Source organism: Sinocyclocheilus anshuiensis, unplaced genomic scaffold (genome assembly GCF_001515605.1).
Source record: "Sinocyclocheilus anshuiensis isolate Anshui unplaced genomic scaffold, SAMN03320099.WGS_v1.1 scaffold1114, whole genome shotgun sequence".
Classification (NCBI taxonomy): Eukaryota; Metazoa; Chordata; class Actinopteri; order Cypriniformes; family Cyprinidae; genus Sinocyclocheilus; species Sinocyclocheilus anshuiensis.
Genome location: NW_015540838.1, coordinates 1929897 through 1949718, shown reverse-complemented (window position 1 = coordinate 1949718; position 19822 = coordinate 1929897). Strand labels below are relative to the sequence as shown.

Below are 19822 nucleotides of genomic sequence, written 5' to 3'. Positions count from 1 at the left end.
TTTCGATTTTAACAACGTGTTATTAAATATTGGAATACCTAAGATTAATGAATGTTCAGAAGATTTTTTCATTGGCAGTTTATGTTAACTAATGAAGCCCTAATGTAAAGTGTGACTGAACAATGAAGAATCAAAACACTTTCAAACAATATCTAGGGCATGTTGTAGTCCAGATTAAAATGTAAAGAAAGTTTGAAAATAAATAGCCTATTAAGTCTAAATATTTAAGTATTTGGTGCTGTGATGAACATCATAGCAATTACACAAATCTGAATGGCTGTTTAAATCATTTAAGCATGATTCAGAAACAGAAAGTAGTGCAGCTGCTTTGTTTACAGGGTTTCCGGGGTAACAGCTGCATTTAAATGAATTATTATTATTATTATTATTATTATTATTTCAGCAGTTTAGCGCCATCTGCTGTCAGAGAGTGAAAGTGCGCTTTCATCCAGAGCGTCTCTCACATGTTCCGCCATGTGCTTCTCGTCCGCGCTTATTTACATCAGAGTGCGCAGGTGTCTTTGCAGCATACAGCGGTGTTGTGCATTTTGACCAGTTTATGGGAAAAGTATTCTTAAAATGCATTCAAAATTCTAAATAATTTGTAATATATAATTATTCACGGTATTTAGAAGTGCCCACGATAACAATATCGTGCATATTCATTACCTTGATATATCGCATTACCGAATACCTGCACAAGTCTAGTCACAATGCAGGGTTACTTTCACCACTCTTTAAACTGTGCAAGAGCTTTCTGATAGATGATTCTGCTTAGTGCAATCCTTAATTAGCATGCTAAGGTTCTTTCAGATGTTTTAACACACTGTGACAGTGGTGCCCAAGCCTGTTCCTGGAGGCTCCTAAACACAGTACACATTTTGGATGTGGGAATCTCTACTAACAGGTTGATGAGTTGAATCAAGTGTGTATGATAAGGTAGATGTCCAAAATCTGTGCTGCTGACAGGCCTCCAGCAACACGGCTAAAGTTTGTACTACTGTGCTAAAGTGATTGTGTCTGTTAAAACTAGAGATGAATGTACAAGTGGATAGTTCCACTCAATAATATGCCTTGTCGTTAATAGGGCGAAAGATGAGGGTGTACTCTCCAGACACTCTGAGTGATGAGTCTCTTAGCAGCCCAGGTGTGGAGTGTGATTACCTGCTTCCAACATCCTTCGAATCATTCGTAGAAGGAGGCCTTGGTATGGTGGGTTCTACCATACCCACATCCCATAGTTCCAGCTCTCTCCCAGGGGTAGATGAGGACCTCTCTCTTCTTACCATACCAATGCCTCCAAAACCTTTCTTAGACCCCCCTCAGGAGGATGCCAGATCGGAGGGGGGCGTAAATGATGGGGGGAGGCAGAGGTTGGGCTTGGAGGACTGTGGTTCTCTGGAAGGCCCTGCCCTTAACGGTGGGACCTCACTGCCTCTGTCCCGTTCTCGCTCAGCAGACGAGCGCCGGCGCTTCTCTGCCTCTGAGCTCATCTCTCGTCTACAACTCTCCCAGAGGAAAAACTCTTTTACCCTTAAGCTGGGCAAGTCTCTTTCTGCTCGTGTGGCCTCCCGGGACCGCCACCTGTCTGGAAACCTCAGCTCAGACTGTAAGTGACTCATCAGGACTGATTTGACTAATGAAAGGCTTTATTGTGAAAGTCTTGTGCTGTGATGTCATGATCACACTTCAGTGTTATATTTTCAGCTCTATTCCTTTTGTATACCTTCTCCCTCCCTTGTCTGTTTGTAGACAAACCCAACTCCAGACATCGCTTCTCAGGGGGATCAGGTGACAGTGCACCACATAGTCCAGTGGGGTCTGCACCACCTCTGCCCTCTGCTGACTGTAATCTGCCACAGCAAAAGAGGAGTTCCAAGCAACGGTGGCTCTAAAACTCAGCTAGAGAACAGAAGTAGTGAGAAGAATATAATACATTCTGTTTTAACATTTAACATTTGTACCGTTTTTTCACAGTATGAGAAAGGTTTCCATTGATGAGGATGGAGACAGTCCTCCCAGTAGCTCTAAACGCCTATCACGCTTCTTGCCGAACTGTAAGTCCAATAAACAACAAATCTGGAATTTTATATATATATATATATATAAAATTCCAGATTTGTTGTTTATTGGACTTACAGTTCGGCAAGAAGCGTGATAGGCGTTTAGAGCTACTGGGAGGACTGTCTCCATCCTCATCAATGGAAACCTTTCTCATACTGTGAAAAAACGGTACAAATGTTAAATGTTAAAACAGAATGTATTATATTCTTCTCACTACTTCTGTTCTCTAGCTGAGTTTTAGAGCCACCGTTGCTTGGAACTCCTCTTTTGCTGTGGCAGATTACAGTCAGCAGAGGGCAGGGGGATCAGGTGACAGTGCACCACATAGTCCGGTGGGGTCTGCACCACCTCTGCCCTCTGCTGACTGTAATCTGCCACAGCAAAGGAGAAGTACCAAGCAAAGGTGGCTCTAAAACTCAGCTAAAGATCAAAAGCAGTGAGTAGAATATAACACGTTGTGTTTTAACATTTAACATTTCTACCGTTCTTTCACAGTATGAGAAAGGTTTCCATTGATGAGGATGGAGACAGTCCTCCCAGTAGCTCTAAACGCCTATCACGCTTCTTGCCGAACTGTAAGTCCAATAAACAACAAATCTGGAATTTTATATATATATATATATATATATATATATACATAGATAGATAGTATAGTATTATTTACCAGTTTTCTCTTCCTCTCTCTCTCAGTGATTTTGTATCAGGAATACAGTGATGTTGCTATTAACAGAGAGATAAAGAGGCAGCAGGGGGCGGAGCCAGGAACCGATGAAGAAAGAGGAGACTCTGTGTCCTCTTGCAACCTGTCCCCATCCAGTTCATTCCGCTCATCTCAAGGCTCCGCCTTTTCCCTTTGGCAGGATATTCCTGATGTTCGGTCCAGTGGACAACTTGACAACTTCAGCAATGAAGAGCGTAAACTGCAGGAGGTGACTCCATATTCAGAAAGTCTGTTTTTTTTTTTTTTTAAATCAACCAGCACATTTTGCTGAGAAAAAAGCAAATGTTTTCTCATTTCAGGCCAAGTTTGAGTTGGTGACGTCAGAGGCCTCATACATACGCAGCTTGTCTATTGTAGTTGACCATTTTATGATGTCTCCTGAGCTGTGTGAGTGTCTTGGGACACAGGAGAGGCAGTGGCTTTTCTCTAAACTGCCTGATGTGAAAGAAGTCAGTGAGAGGTGAATAATGAAAATTTTTGCTGTTTTTGAAGGAGTTAGCCTTCATCAGAGACGTAAACTATCCCTGTTTTTTTTCTCTCTCCCATTCAATTCTCCTCATGTCCACAGATTTCTTCAAGATTTGGAGCATAGGTTAGAAGGGGACATTCTGCGTTTTGATGTGTGTGACATTGTCCTTGACCACTGTCTTGCACTGCGGCGGGTTTATCTGCCTTATGTCACCAATCAAGCCTATCAGGAACAGACCTATCAGCGGCTACTGTAAACAGTCTTTTACCGTAAAACAGTTATCTAACAAGCATAACAATGTGTGTGTTGCATATTGCATTATTGCCATTAAAGAGGTTTATTCGTTTGCTTTATTGTGTGTTGTTAGGCAAGAGAATCCCCGTTTCCCTGGAATCCTTGCCCGCCTGGAAGAGGACCCAGTATGCCAGAGGCTGCCTCTTACATCATTCCTTATCCTTCCTTTTCAAAGGATCACACGCCTCAAAATGCTAGTGGAGGTATTCCACCATGCTCTTCTAAAAGTGACAGTGATAGAGGGCACAGATTCCATTTTTTCTATTTTCCGAAGCTATCTTAAAAGTTGAAAATTATCATCAAGCTTTAGAACAAGGCTTACAAAATTAAATTAAATTAAATTATCTTGTGGTAATGAACTGTGTCCATTATAGAATATCCTAAAGAGAACAACGCCTGTATCACGAGATGAGGACACTGCCACCAAAGCACTTAATGAGCTTAAAAAGGTGAGTAAAGTAAGAGAGGACCAGGTTTTAGAAAAATATGAAAATTAAAACTAAATCTGCTCTGTTTCACTAGATTATAAAGGAATGTAACTCCAGTGTGCAGTCCATGAAGAGGATGGAAGAACTAATTCATCTAAACAAGAAAATTCACTTTGAGGGCAAGGTATAACATTGGACATTCATTTTAATGTTTAATTAGATATGTATTATATATCATGCAGGGGCATCTGAAACCAATTTTTTTATTTTTATTATTGAGGTGCCAGTGGCAGCCCTGGCTCATTTTGTGCCATTCACAAATTTTTTTTTGGACTACTTTGTTCTTTCCAAAAGTAAAGTTTTATTAACTGAAAGTTGCATTTAAATTTAATCAAAGACTTTACTTACAATAATTATCAAGTATACAGTACAAAATAAATAATTGGTTTTAGAAGTTGCATTCAATCAGTTTGATTGAGCATGACACTTCTGGCATCATGTTTTCATATTACTGGCTTGTCAGTTTGTGTTTTTTTTTGTTTCATTTTAGATTTTTCCTCTCATCTCTCAGTCTCGCTGGCTGGTCAAACATGGTGAACTGCTAGAAGTGGACACACAGAACTTGAATATTTCTGGGTCTAAGTTTAAACTTACCACTCGGCCTGTGTACCTTCACCTGTTTAATGACTGTCTTCTGTTGTCCAGAAGGAAGGAGTAAGTCTAATGGGAAAGAGAGAAAAAAGAAAAAGAGAAAACAAGCAAATGTGTCCTTTAATGTCCAGTGTAATATCTGGATTCTGAAACAAACCCAGTTTAAAACCTTGTGTAAATGATAATAAGTCTGCTACAAAACCTGTGCCTTCTCTACAGCACGTGGAAGTTCATGGTGTTTGTACATGCAAAGATTGAAGACCTCAAGGTGAAAGATCTAAGCCAGAAACTTCAGGGAATCTCAGGCTTCATCTTCTATCTGCAGTTATGTGAGGGACAACAGCTAAAACACCAGATCCTGCTCAAGTCACCCACAGAGTGAGGACATTCACATCATTCGAAAATATTAACATCCAAAATGAAAATAATTTTCCTTGAAAATAACAAGCCACACATTAACATATTGAAAATATGTACTCACAGGATGCATAAAACTAAGTTTAAAACTACGTCAAGAACATTCTGTTTTATATGTAGGAGCAGCAAACAGAGGTGGATAACAGCTATGTTTCCCTCCGATTCAAAGACAGCTATTGCGCAGACCAATGAAAATGATGGTATGTAAATTCTTTGTCTCACTCTTGTCATGCATTTCAGATTTAACTACATTTTAAACTCAAAGCTGCTATTTAAATGGTATGTAAAAAGTGAATTGTGGCTGGTAGCATTAGGTGGATAATCGCCAAGTTAAGCTGCAGCGTGTACCAGATAGTCCAGATACTTTATGATGAAAGTCAAAAGTTTGGCTATGTTAAACTAAGCAGTTTGGACTGTTCTGCCTGACATACAAAGTCATCAGTTATTTCACTGACATAACATTGAAAACATAGTGGAATACACAGTTCTGCTCAAGACTATTCTGTTTACTTGTGAACTAAGTGCCTCAAATAAAACTCTAAAAGGAATAGTTCACCCAAAAATGGAAATTGTCTCATTACTTACTCACTCTTGTGTCTTTCCAAACCTCTGTAGCGTCTGGACCAATCAGACACACAATTTGTTTTAGTTATATTTAACAAATACTCTTTAACACCCCTCAGTCAACAATCCAACTATGAGCAGGCCTCTGGTTCCATGGCAACCAATGCTGATAACCCTGGTTTTATTTGCTTAAAGGAATGCGGGCAGAGCAACTCTCAATTCATTTACCCTTAGGAAAGACACACAATGCCCATAAAAATGGACTCTTCTCTAATTAATTCATAGAAAAACCTTTCTGTGAATGAACACACATCTCCTCGGGACATTATGTATACCATTACTGTTGTTGTATATTGTCTTTTGAATGGTATACTGTTTTGTGTGTGTGTGTTATGATAGATCACTAGTTAATATAACCCCACCGATACCATGTTTTGTCTCTTTGAATTTGTCTTCTGATGATCTAAACGAGAGTATATATTATATGTTGGTACATAGGCAATATATTAGTGTTCTACGAATCTTTAGTAGTTTTTGCATTAACACCCAATCAAATTACATATGCAAAATACCATGCTCTAAGACAAAGAGTCATAAATTTTCCCTCCAAAAGTGAAAGCCACCATTGGCTCTGTGACCTCCCGGAGGTGTAAGCTCAATAGGAGATAAAGCTCTCACATCAATGACCCGCCCCAGTCAGTCTGCGGTTCTGTTCGATTCTGAGAACATGAAGATGTGAGCTAGAACGCTTCTGCAACCCTTAAGTCTGCACCACTACAGTTACTACTGGCAGTTGATATAAATAATTGTAATTAATCATAATTAACTGTAATTATTTATATACATTTCCCTTTTGAGCTAATTTGCTACACCTCTATTACCATATTTCTTCTGTTGAACAAAAACATATTTTGAAGCGTCTTTAGATGGAACATACCATTTTTAAAAAAAGTGAATTTTGTGTTCCACAGCATAGCATGCAGGTTTAAACAACAAAAGATTGATCATCAGTTCTCATTATTACCCCTAACGTTTTGTGTACAGTCTGCCTTGTGATGCTAAGACTTATGTTTTCATAGAAAATCTGAAAAACTTAATGTCTGCATTTGTCTGTACAGATCTATCTCAAGTCCAGTGCATAAAGAGCTACCAGTCTCAGGAGCATGATGAGTTAACGCTGGAGAAGGCAGACATCCTTCAAGCTGTAACAATTACAAGTGATGGTAAGGAAAATCATTTCCCTTCCTCTGGCTACACTCCATTATTCCCTTTGAAGAAGAGAAGCTGAAGGACTGCAAAGTAGAGATAAATGACCATTTATGTTTTCAATTCTCAGGGTGGGTAGAGGGGATCCGGTTGTCGGATGGAGAGAGGGGCTGGTTCCCCAAAACGTACGTGGAGGAGATCACAAGCCGCAGTGCTCGTTTGCGAAACCTCCGTGAAAACATTCGCATTAAATGTGTCTCACAAAAATTAGAGGGAGAGACTCTCTGAGACCTTGAAGTATGGGACATTGTTTTACCTAAAGCTTGTTGTATCATCTGGTTTACCAAACCAGAGAAAATTTGTGAGTCACTGCAAATTTGTGTGAATATTTCAGATTTCCATGGCTAACATTTTAGCTGTAGTAAGGTATGCTGTAAAAATCTAAAATTTATTGCAGATAGGATGAATAAAACTATGCATCGCATCTATGGAGGACTAGAGGTGCCACATAAAAAAAATTAAATTAATGCATTGAATAAAAAAAAAATGCATATAAATCACTTTGCAAAGTTTTACAAATATATTTCAAAATAGTAAATTAATTATTACAATAATGTTTGAATATTAAGATAAAATAACATGATGCATTTAAATTTTACAAATGAATTTTGACATTCATTGACATTATTGTTTCCTTGACAAATGAAAAAATGGTTTTACATACACTGCCGTTCAAAAGTGTTAGTAAAAATTAGTAAGATTTGTAATGGTTTTTTAAAGAAGTCTCTTCTGCTCATCAAGGCTGCATTTATTTGATCAGAAATACAGAAAAAACAGTAATATTGTGAAATATTATTGCAATTTAAAATAATGGTTTTCTATTTTAATATACTTTAAAATGTAATTTATTCCTGTGATGCAAAGCTGAATGTTCATCAGCATCATTACTCCAGTCTTCAGTGTCACGTGATCCTTCAGAAATCATTCTTAAATGCTGATTTATTACAGTTTTGCTGCTTAATGGTTTTTTTTGGAACCTGTGATACTTTTTTCAGGATTCTTTGATGAATAAAAAGTTAAAAAGGAACAGCATTTATTCAAAATAGAAATCGTTTGTTACAATATACACTACCATTCAAAAGTTTTCAATGGTATTATTTTTCTTTTCTTTTCTTTTTTTTTTGAAAGAAATTAATGCTTTTATTCAGCAAGGATGTTAAATTGATAAAAAGTGATAATAAAGACATTTTTGGAAAGGATTTTAAATAAATGTTGTTCTTTTTAACATTATTCATCAAAGAATCCTGAAAAGAGTATCACAGGTTCCAAAAAACAACAACTGTTTCCAACATTGATAATAAATCAGCATATTGGGATGGTTTCTGAAAGATCATGACATTGAAGACTGGAGTAATGATGATGAAAATTCAGCTTTGCATCACAGAAATTTTAAAGTATATTAAAGGGGTCATAGGATGTCCATTTCCCACAAGTTTATATGATTCTTTAGGGTCTTAACCCTCTGGGGTCCGAGGGTGTTTTGGGGCCTGGAAAAGTTTTGACATGCCCTGACATTTGTGCTTTTTTCAGTTGCTTACAAACATTTGAATGTCTAAAGTTTAATAACACTGTAATCAGCACAAACTGGGCTAAAATAATATGTGAGCAGCATGTATTTATGTGATTGTGTTTTTGAGAAAACAACGTTTATGCGTGCTTAGTGAAAAACTACTTTTTTTTTAAATTTTAAAGTCACTGAAATAAGGTCATAAAACACATACAGAACATTTGATCACAAGACTTTTGAGAACTGGATCTTGAAGTCTAGAGTTTTTGCTTCAAAATTATGTGAAAATCATCTTACTCATTCACAGAAAACAATATATTGATTTAAATTTTCTAAGACACTTTTTGTGTAGAAAAGGTATATGCGAGGAGGCATAAATGATCATGCATAATGCTGTGATTCACACCTGAGAAGACAAAGGCCTGCATAATGAGCTGCATAATGAGCTGTCAGGTGTGTGACTGAGGGAATTGCTACAAGAAAGAATGTGAGGAAAAAAGAAATTTATATATTTTTTGTTTGTAGTTTATTTAGAATACATATAACTATCACATAAAATAACTCATGGGAGTGTGTGCATCACATGGTCTTAGCTGTGGTCCAGGTTCTTGTGCAGGCAGGAATCTCAGAGCCTGTGGAACATGTCAACGTCAGTCTCTGGTTTCCATGACCAAGTGGGCTGCTTTGCTTTGGCTCTCTTTGCAACAGGTTCTTTTACACTGTTATTCTCACATCTGAAATAAAAAAGCAAGCATGCTGTTTACACAAACTACATTATTAACATTATTATGATGTTTTGTAGCATTTTCCTTTAAATGTTAATGAGCTCTGCTGACCCCGCCCCTCTCTTCCGAGCTGCTCTCAGAGAGACCAGCGGGGGCGCATTCCCTTCAGAAACAATGTAATCCACTGCTAGTTCAGCGGCTCAGATGTCGGGAGTAAATGATGACTGCTATGTTCATTATTACATCCAACAATAGAACACCTCAATCGCTTAGGAGTCATTCTTGTCTACATCTGCTCCAGCGGTGAAACAATGGCGGACTGATGACAGCTCACTCAGAGCGGGTCTAAGGTAAGACACCAGTCCAGTCTGTGCTGAAACGCTACTGTCAATCAAACTATCGTGGGAGGGGCCTGTCTTTGTGACGTCACACAGACAGGCATCTGAGATCGGCTCGATTTGAGAAAGGGGAAAACATTTAACCAGATTAAAAAAAAAAAAAAACACTGGGTGGATTTTTATCATTATAGGGTGGTTGTGTACACACACTGCCAACACACATTTCAGTTCAAACAACTTGTAAATGTGCATATAGCATGACCCCTTTAAAATAGAAAACCATTATTTTAAATGTTAATAATAATTTACAATATTACTGTTTTTCTGTATTTTTGGTGAAATAACTGCAGCCTTGATGAACAGAAGAGACTTCTTTAAAACACATTCAAAATCTTACTGATCCCAAACTTTTGAACAGCAGTGTATCTATTTTAATTTTAATGAATTATTGATTTCCTCTTTATTTGATGCTACTAGTCCTCCTTAATCAGTTTTGCACTTCAGGTTTTAAGTATCGGTAGCTCTTCAAGCGGTATTACCTTGGTTCTTTTCTACTGCTCGCTTGCAAAGAAATGCATGTGTTGTTACTGCATGTAGCATATGGTGCTGCGCTTTTTGACAGTCCACAGACGCACACTACTCAAAATACAGCGGTCCCATGCAGGCTCACTATGTGGGTGGATGAAATTTGGATATGTCAGCTGTTAAAATGTTTAGCAAAATAACAAGATCCAATTTAAATGGCTTAGTTTTAGGTGGCATAGCAGCTCAAGTGTTTCACTCTCAAGTGTTTTTATGAGGACTTAAAGTGAGATGTCTAAATAAAGTGAGATGTCTTGTCGTTAGCAGATTCACTGAACAGTCACACAGTAAAGCTCAATGCTCGCTTTTACTAGTGAAAAATTGGACCCAGATTTGGAACTGTTTGAGTTGCTGTTGCAACGTAAATATTAGTTTATGCCACTAGTCTTCTGTAGATAATCATTTACTTAATAGTGCTGGCATAATAACAGGAAGTGTTCTTTCAAATTATGACCATTATTTATGTCAGTGATACTGATGTTTGTGTATTTGTTGTTTTGGCGAAGCAGTTTTTTTGGGCAGTTTCTGTGTGGAGTACTGATATCCTGAGCATGTTAAATCACATTTGAAATATAATCCTTAATGGTGACTTTGTAAATAAATAAATAAATGCATATATTCTAGCTGAAAGTGTCTCACATGTCTGTCTGAGACCAATACAAAAAAAAGTTGAGCTTTCAGGGTGTGTAAAGTTAACCTTACTGTAACCAGGATTCCCAGCCACGTATGCACACAGCTACAACAAAGCATGCCTCATAAACATGTTTCATTCCAGGCTCACCTCATATCCCATGGAGCAATAAAGCAGCTGGGTAGCAGGTAAATAGAATAGTTTCTTTGTTACAGCTGTTCTAAGAACCTTGAATGGTTTCCAACTGCTGTAAATCAGAGGTGAAAGACTGCTGAAAAGGAGCTGCAGTTAGAGACAGATAAGAGACGGGCTGCAGAGGCCCAGGAATGCATTTCTAATTAAAGCTATTTATCACAGTGAAACATTTCGTATCAATTTTATATAATGCACTGTACTTAAAATTGTAGTAGCAAAGTAGCAAAATGCACTCGTGCAGGTTAGTTACTTCTGCTACAGGCTTGCAGCAATTATTAGCTACTGTATCTATCTAGCTTTTTTAGCAATTGAAACAGAAGTAGTAACAACTTTTCTTCCATATTGTGACATACCTTTGAGTGAAACTGAAGATCAAAAAAGAAAAAAAAACTACTAGTTTCCGATGTGTAGTAGGGAAAAGGTGTGCAAGGGAGATTACAATTACATTTTTCATTCAGGAGGGAAGGGTCATTTTTTTATACCTCCACAGAGTCTGTCATATTCAACCCACTTAGTCCGGAGTTTAATGAACATATTTTTCTGAAGACGAAGGGAAAAAGTAATCTTTTCCATAACATAAATATAATTTACTAAATTCATCCACTCTTGTATTGTGGGGGGCCCAGGAAGCAGCCAAACGCCTTGTGAGTGCTTTTTTACTGGCAGATGTTAAAATGGCAAATAAATATTCCTCAGGCCATCTTGCCTGGAAATCAGCATTTCCTAAAAAAAAAATATGGAAAAGTGCAAAGGCAGAGCAGTAGTCTTTTTTTTCCCACTGCTACTCTGATGAGTCCAATGTCCAGTCTTCAGCAAAGTCTCTGTATGATCTTCAGACAAAACAACACGAAAGTTATTGAATGGATTTTTGCATCTTAAGGGACATTTTTAGCAATAACACACTATCAGTGCCAGTGGCTAAAAGAAAATAAGGCTGAATCTTCTCAAAGTATCTGTGTATCGAAATGAAATGTTATAATTTGCACTGCTACCGTGTCCTAAGGACACCTACTTTAGAGCTGATCATAAAAGGCCTAAATTCATAACTCTGCTATCTTTAAATTCTTTGCATGATAACCATATTTCCAGGGTCTGGCATATTGCATGTCCACCATTTTTCATTTGAATCTGTCTTTTTGAATTACAACAGCAGTACGTCAGTATGTCTTTCTGGCAACACACCAAAGATGTGTCCGGGGTGGGTACAAATTTTGGCTGATAGTCAGAAGGTTGAAAGTTCAAGTCCTGCCTGGGGTGATCCTGAAGTTGTACCTCCGCATCTCACTGAGTGCTTATAGACGAAAGGGTTTACTGTTGCCAAGTAATTGCTACATGCAGGTATATTTTATTCTTTCCTTACCTTCTAATACTGAATAATATCAAACACCACAAGTTGCCAGAAAAATACAGAATCCTTAACAAGGAGAACAGACACAATGATTTACATCTCTATTGTACCCTGCTGGGATGCATGTCATGTGCTATGATGCCCTTTTAATGGTTTTTATATTTTGTATCCTTTTCTCTCCCTTCTTGTCCGTTTGTAAATACACTTAACACCACTGCCCTCTGCTGACTGTAACCTGCAACTACACAGAGAGTCTCCCAGGCCAAAGTAACAACACTCACTTGGCTTGACAAATAATATATCTCAGGGTTGATAACCCATTCTATTGAACTATTTTTCAACTCTCTCATCATACTATGATAGTCGTGGTGTATAAACCATATATCTTGAGGAAGATGGAGACATTCGAGTATTCGCATATAAATCTGTAAGTCTAGTAAACAAAGCATATAGTTTTCTTCATCTGTTTGTGCGGGCCATCCACAAAATGCTCTCCTAGGTCTTAATTCATGCGAATGGCTTGTTCTGACAATTCTCATCTTTTGTTTTCAAGAGATGTTTACATATATGCAGCATGTTTTGTGAAATTTACACAGATACCAGAAGGTTGTCAATATTTTAAGTCTCGTCCTGTTGGCTGACCAAACAGGGTAAGAGGTTGACAGACATTGAGTATGGCTGTAACCAAGCCACTATTCCTTACTTTAGTCCACCAACAGTTCTCACAGTGCTTACCTGGTTGTCTTCGGTAGTAACAAAACGATCTATCTTGAAATCTGTCATGGAACGCAATTAAACGATTTAACAATGAATTAAAAAAAAACTTTGTTCTGTGGATGCCATCTTCTAGCTGTTCTGTCCCATTGTCTGAAACTAAGTCATTACAAATTATTCATGAATCACTTGAACGTTGTTTGATGTCTTTGAAGAAGAAGAAGAAAATGCAACAGTAAAATGTTCATTTGGAATCAGCAGCTTTCATTGGGCACAATATATGGAGTTCACAGCCATTTTAATTTCCATCCGTCACATCATCCTCAGCTTCTGCGCTTCTTCGGTATAAGAGGTGGAGGGGTATGATGTGGCAATGAATCTGCCACTTTAGGCTGTGGCAGATGGAGAAAAAAAATCTTTAAATGTATTGTATCAGTATGTTTAGGATGCATGACTATTTACATCTTGTAAACACCGAAGTTATTTGTTTTGCTATAATGATCATTAGCTAAAATACAACAACTGCAGTCTTGCCTGTTGTAACTGGAAGATCCAGCTTTGATAGTCCTCAGGGTATGTACAGGAGACAAGCAAAGGCTCCATCAGTTCACCTGGAAAATACATCACTCCAGATCAGCATAAAGATTACAACGGTTTAGAAAACACACCCGACGTTGCGTGAAGTTGGTACTGTATATGGCTTGAAATCTGTCAGAAAGGTGCACAGAAGAAGCTATGAAGCGACATGAATCATAGTTCGCATATTTTTTATTTAAAAAGGGCATTTAAAGATATGTCTATAACTTGATGCCATTTCAAATGAATTGCCTCTTTAACAGTTTCAACAAAATTCAAGTGAGAAGAGGAACACACTAAGAAGCCAGTCTAAGTGTGCTTATCACATGGCTATATTCTGAAGCTGAGTCACAAGCATCTATGACTACCACAGATCACTTGATTTCTGACTCATCTCAAAATATGAAATGTATCCAACTTTGGCTTTCTTGGGATATATAAAAGATCAATATATCATAATATATAGTATATCCTAATATACCTCCAACAAACTAATGAGTAAGACCAATGGTTTGGTGTTATGCGAGAGTTATTTCTTGGATTCTCATGGCAATTCATATAATGAAATGACTGGTATATGACAGATAAACATAGCACAGATACGTGCCTAAAGAAAGTAAAGACCATTACCACATCCTCCACTGAAGTGCAGTGTGTTGTGTAAGAACGCTAGCACAGTGTGACAGTATATATAGCTATATGTGCTGGCCCAAACAGAGGTAACACTTTATTTTGATAGTTCACTTTAGACATTCAACTACCTATAAATAACTACGTCAACTAGCAGTCATTGGAGTATTCGTAGACTGTTTGCTTAATAACTGTTAACACTTTATTTTGATGGTCGCTCAACAGACGTTCTACTGACTATAAGTAACTTTGCAAGCACGACAACTTATTCTACTAACCCTAACCTAACAGCCTACAAACACTCTAATGAGAGTTAGTTGACATGTAGTTGCAAAGTTACTTACAGTTAGTAGAATGTCTAAAGTGGACTATCAAAATAAAGTGTAACCACAAATATAAGTGCAAACTGCATAATGTTTTTGGACACTTAATGCAATAAAAGTGGACATGTTAAATGCAATTAAATGAAAATGTATTATAGTTTAATTTTTTATTAAATGCAATTAGCTGAAGTGCTTTTTTGGTGATGAAACGTCTTTTTATGAAACTTCATAATTCCATTGCCTCCGAAATATGGTTACTGCCGAATGTTAGTTAGTCATCACATCAAACATCTTTAAAGCAGGACAAAACAGTACAAAACATAATTATTTAAAATATACTTTAAAGGTAAATGTTTAATTTGACTGTGTGTTATGAAATTATATTATCTTCAAGTACAGTTAAAAAAAAAAAAAATAGGCTACTTTTAAGATTTGAGGTATATTACACGTGCACATTTAATACAATTAAGCACACTTCTTTTTAACGAGGGTTGTTTTGGAATTATATAAGGAATAATATAAGTAATACACCTGTTCAGAAAGATACTTACCCGTGAGTTCAAACTCCAGTCTGCAGGTAGTGCAGATCTTTCCATGGCTTTAATGCTCTTAAGTGGCAGACGACCCTTTAGTATAAAACGATACAACTCATTTAGTGCTGTCATGCTGTATAAACATGTGAATAGTATTATATTTTGAATTAAAATTTAGTTTAATTTCATTCAAATTAAGGTCAAATAATAAGGATTCTGGCCAGAAGGTCTTTCATGAAGATGTCTTAAAATGCACTTGATAAATGAACATTACCAACTCTCAGTGTCAGCACTTTGTCAGTGACTTTTTAACAAAGCTAACTTTTCAATCAAATAGGGTTCACCATTTGAGGCTGCCAAATTAATTTTAATGGTTCACAGTAGCAGACATACTGCTGACAATGCAGTGTTCTGCAGAGCTCATTGTTTAGTCACCAAAATCAGCTTACCTCGTATTTCACATGTACATGATGACAGTCGAGAGACAGAATGAGGAGGTCACATGGGAAGAGCACAAGCAAATGCTCCTGAGGTTCCTGCAAACGCCGGTCCTGTTGTTTGAAAGAGGTCCGTTACCATCATGAATTACATGAACACAACTCTCTATTTATAGTCTAGGACACCGGCCCTCCAGGACCGAGTTTGGACAGCCCTGGTCTATACTCTTACCTGTGTGTATATGTTGCTGATGTGCACCAGTGAAATGTATCTTGGATGGCCCATGTGCTGAATGGGCTTCCCCTCCCATTGCAAGATGGGAGACCGCAGTAAGTACCTTTTAAGCTCCTCCCTTTTCCAGTTTTCATTACATGGCACCTGGAACAGTGAAAATAATATGTATAAGCAATAATAAAGATCCTTCTTTGGGCAAAAATAACTAATGCTTGTTTGTTTGTTAATTTATTTTACTTTGTCAATGTTTTATGCGTTCTATATAGGATATCTATTTCAGTTACAAGACTGAATAAGATCTACCAGGTATGAGAGCGCGCTATGGGACGGGCTCAGCTGTTGCCTTAGGGATTTGTATCTCCTGTCCTCGATATTCTCCATCCAGGTTTTTGTTTCAGCAGCAGTAGCACAAAGGAAGATCTTTGAGTCCACCATAGGGCCTAGAGTGTCATAAATCTAGGTGAACTATAATCACAAAATTCTGTGACCTCAAAATTTTCATATTTGGGAATATTTTTTTAAGGGGCTCTTACCGCTAATCTCAAACATATCTGGAGAACTATGGTCCTGCTGTGGGATCAGACGCACCTCAATGGCTGAGAGAGGAAGAATGCCCTGTGATGAAACACAGATGACAGTTTAGAGTGAAGCTCATGCCATTAAATATTTGCTAATACTTATAAGAGTCTTACCTCATAAATAAAATCATGATTAGAGCTGTCCAAAGCGAGGATTAACAAATGGAAGGAAAATAAAACCAGATATCTTTCACTCATAGCCTGCAGACAGGAATCATAATGAATACAAATTACAGTTACTCAATAAGTTGGACATATGCATTAAAAATAACAATTTGACTCCAAACATTGAGTAAAATCAAGAGGGATCTTTTTCAGCAGTTTGTGTCAGTTTGGCACATGAACGGTGTATGAAGCAATTTAGCTGAATTGTTACCTTTGTGTATCCACTGTGTAAATACACCGAAGATGAGTGGATAATGTCTCCATAGGTGTGTGGTGCCTGTCCTTCCCATTCTCTGATAGGTTGAGTGTATAGCCTATGATGGAGTTCATTTTTTGTCAAGCCCCAAAGCTCCAGCTGACAAACAGGAATACAAAAAATATCACTCTACTTTATGTTACAGTATATGAAGAGCATATAATGTTGATAAATGCACAATTGATGATTGTATTTTTTATTATTATTATCATTGTTCATTTATTCTCTAAGCTGATGAAGACATACTTGTGAATTGTTGTGTTTTGTTGTGTCCTTCACAGTCACAGAGACAGGTTCTGGGTTCTTACACAAGACACAGATGTAGATAAAGTTGATAAAACTCTTATTCAGTGCAGACATTGAGTTTAATCTACTGTAGATGTATGTGAACACAGTGGCCCCAAAAAGTTTAGATACTTTAATGCATTTAAGCCAAACCTGTCAGAATGTTACTGCATTATATAAAATATAAAACCAAGTGGCATCTGCACACCAATGGTGCTATTTTCTTTCAAATAATTGCCAGTAGGTTTGATAATTTTATGTAATTCAGAAACATTCCTAGATTTTTAAGTGTCAAAATGTGTTTTGTGTGTGTGTGTGTGTGTGTGGCCACTGTGTACATATACATATGCTTTCTTTTGTTTTCTATTTCTCTTTGTTAATGTCTTTTGTGGAAACATAGCTACGCCCTTTGCCACTTCCTGTTTACTGGCTTACCTTCTGCTTCAGGTGCCTCACAGAGGGACAGCGATGACGACCTTCATCTGTGCCATTCCTTGTGGAAATCTGGAGCCTGCTTTCAGCAAGACTCCAGATCCTAAAACAGCAGATGGCTAAACACTGTCAAATCACTTTAACAGATGAGGATTTAAGAAATGGAATGCAAATTGTTGTGCTCTGCGCTGTGTGATAGATTTAATGGGACAGAGTTTTGGTCATGGCTGTTCTATACAAGAATCATGTTTGACTGTTTTGCATGAATGCTAAGGCACTTTAAGGTTAAGCTTGCTAGAAAAAAATGTAACATGGAAAAAACATGGAACAATGATTTATCGTTATTTATTTACATTTATTTTATTATTAATTTGACATATTTGCTTCATGTGGTAAAATGTAAAAATATTAGTTAATATTACTAATATCAAGACAGGGTTATACCAGTAAAAGTAATTTTTAAGGTTCAGATCAGGTAGAAAAATCTCCTTAATGTAACAGCCTCACTTATCTATATTTTAGCGTGTGTATAGTTTTTCATTAGTAAAACCATGAAGATCATCCTAAATCTAGTCTGGGAAACCATTACATCCATTTCCATTTGGACACCACATATGACAAGTTATCACCCTATAGTCAGCCTGAAGCCATTGTTTTTATTACTTTATCATCGTACTTTAACAAACACTTTGTGTGAGGTTTGTTCCCTAAATATCACTTATTTCATCCCCAGACCCTCTGTTCCCGCTGCTTTACCCATGCTGCTTGCTGGGGAAATGCCCAGACATAAGCAGCTTACTGTGGGCGGTGAATGACAAGCAGACACCCTCCATCTGACCCTCATTGTGCCTGACTCTTTAAAATACACCCACAAAACAGGTATATTGCAAGAGCGTTGTCCACATGATGAGTGATTTAACTTTATTATTACTCTAAACAGACAAATGTTTTCACCCCTGATGCAGTATCTGCATATTAACAGCCCGTGTGTATTTCCGCAGATTGGCCGTTGTCTGATCCCCGTTTTTCTGCTAGTTTGGCCACATAAAGCTTATGAGCTCTGTTTAACTCCCACTCTAATCCCTACAGTCACCTAATGAGAGGATTGAGGCTTCCAGCTTGGAGTAAGACACCAGACTGCTCAAACACACTTGGCTCCTTTAATTAGCTATACTAGTTGCATTAGTTCTGCCTCATTTGGTGAATGAGAGGCTCTAATGAGATCTGTAGCTGCACGTCTGCTGTCCATCCACAGTAAACACCACCATTGTGAGTGGTATAAAACAACTCAAACTCAAGATGTTTCACAGTTACATCAGATACATTTCAGACGAACAGAATTGAAGCAGAGCAGTTTGATGTAAGAATTGGCAGGTAGAAATGGCTTGGCTGAAACTGAAACTGTCACATGGGTTTTCACTATAAAGACCATTACTTTTAAAATATATCCAACAAAAAAATCCAACAGACATTGACAATGCCAGTGCACAGCTGCTTCTATTTTAACATCCACATGATTATGAACAACTAACCTACTCATTTCTTTCTTTCTTGCGGTTTTCGAAATGTTATCAAACATGACCTAACACACTAAAAAGAGGAAGTTCCACTACTAAGTATATTCCGGCTGCCCAAGAGCCTGGTTTCCAACTAATCTGCATTTGCAAAGAAACAATCATACAGCATTCAAACTCTTACCTTGCATTGTTGATTTCCAGGAGTTCGATCTCATCTGGACCCACTTCATCAGTCCCTGTATGCCTCTGTGTCACACTGCAGCATCCCATAGCTTGTCTACACCTTACCTTTCTTTTCCACAAACACGTCTTTTCCAATGGCTTCTCCTCTAAACTACACACTGAGGGCCATCTGTTAACCCCCACAATCCCCACACCCCACCGGATTATAAGTAGGGTTCAAGAATGAGATGCACAGAAGCCTGAATTAAGTTTCTTGCAGTAAAAGACAAAAAAAAGACATTGGACAGAAGCCGACAAAGTTGAACAATTGAAGAGGATCAAGAGTGGTGTACGAAACTTTCAAGCACAGCAGTTACACACAAATACTGCAGTATTTCTTCCTGTTGGTATTAGTGGTGACGCAGCAGCGGCCAACACAACTTCCTCACTTCACTCAGTTTCATTTGTGAGTGAGCTTGAAAGCACTGAACGGTTTGTTTTCGACTTTGATTTTACACATGAGGGACGCAAGCAGCATCAATAAAGCAAATCCCATTTAAGATGATTACACCTCATGAAGTCAACACACAAAAATAGGCAAAAAGTAGTCACAACAAAAAAGCCACAGGTGAATTAGAGACATGTGTTTACTGGTAATGAGGACCATGTTAGCATGTATAGAGGTCTAATCTGGTGTTTGTTTTGTCGCATGTGCCACAGATGGAGGAAGAAGGAGGGTCCTGTGGCTGAAACACAACACACAAAAAACTCGGGTGCCT

The 19822-nt window shown here is 37.7% G+C and overlaps 2 protein-coding genes and 1 pseudogene across 3 annotated transcripts in view; 1 reads left to right on the top strand and 2 right to left on the bottom strand.

The window, feature by feature from the left end:
- The window catches only part of LOC107687425 (rho guanine nucleotide exchange factor 19-like), a 26084-nt gene extending 18769 nt beyond the window's left edge, over positions 1–7315 (top strand). The window contains exons 3-16 of the mRNA XM_016484768.1: positions 1088–1609; positions 1753–1885; positions 1978–2057; positions 2755–2993; positions 3085–3245; positions 3354–3506; positions 3622–3751; positions 3923–3997; positions 4071–4160; positions 4527–4690; positions 4847–5005; positions 5165–5244; positions 6727–6831; positions 6945–7315. Coding sequence (XP_016340254.1) covers positions 1088–1609; positions 1753–1885; positions 1978–2057; positions 2755–2993; positions 3085–3245; positions 3354–3506; positions 3622–3751; positions 3923–3997; positions 4071–4160; positions 4527–4690; positions 4847–5005; positions 5165–5244; positions 6727–6831; positions 6945–7102 — 2249 coding nt within the window. The 3' untranslated portion in view covers positions 7103–7315. The remainder of the gene's footprint in view (positions 1–1087; positions 1610–1752; positions 1886–1977; positions 2058–2754; positions 2994–3084; positions 3246–3353; positions 3507–3621; positions 3752–3922; positions 3998–4070; positions 4161–4526; positions 4691–4846; positions 5006–5164; positions 5245–6726; positions 6832–6944) is intronic.
- Positions 7316–11966: 4651 nt separating this feature from the next.
- LOC107687424 (uncharacterized) lies at positions 11967–19373 on the bottom strand (annotated as a pseudogene).
- Positions 19374–19735: 362 nt separating this feature from the next.
- The window catches only part of LOC107687423 (protein polyglycylase TTLL10-like), a 21816-nt gene continuing 21729 nt past the window's right edge, over positions 19736–19822 (bottom strand). For both annotated transcript variants that reach the window (XM_016484766.1, XM_016484767.1), the window contains one exon: positions 19736–19789. The gene's annotated coding sequence lies outside the window, so the exon portion shown is untranslated. The remainder of the gene's footprint in view (positions 19790–19822) is intronic.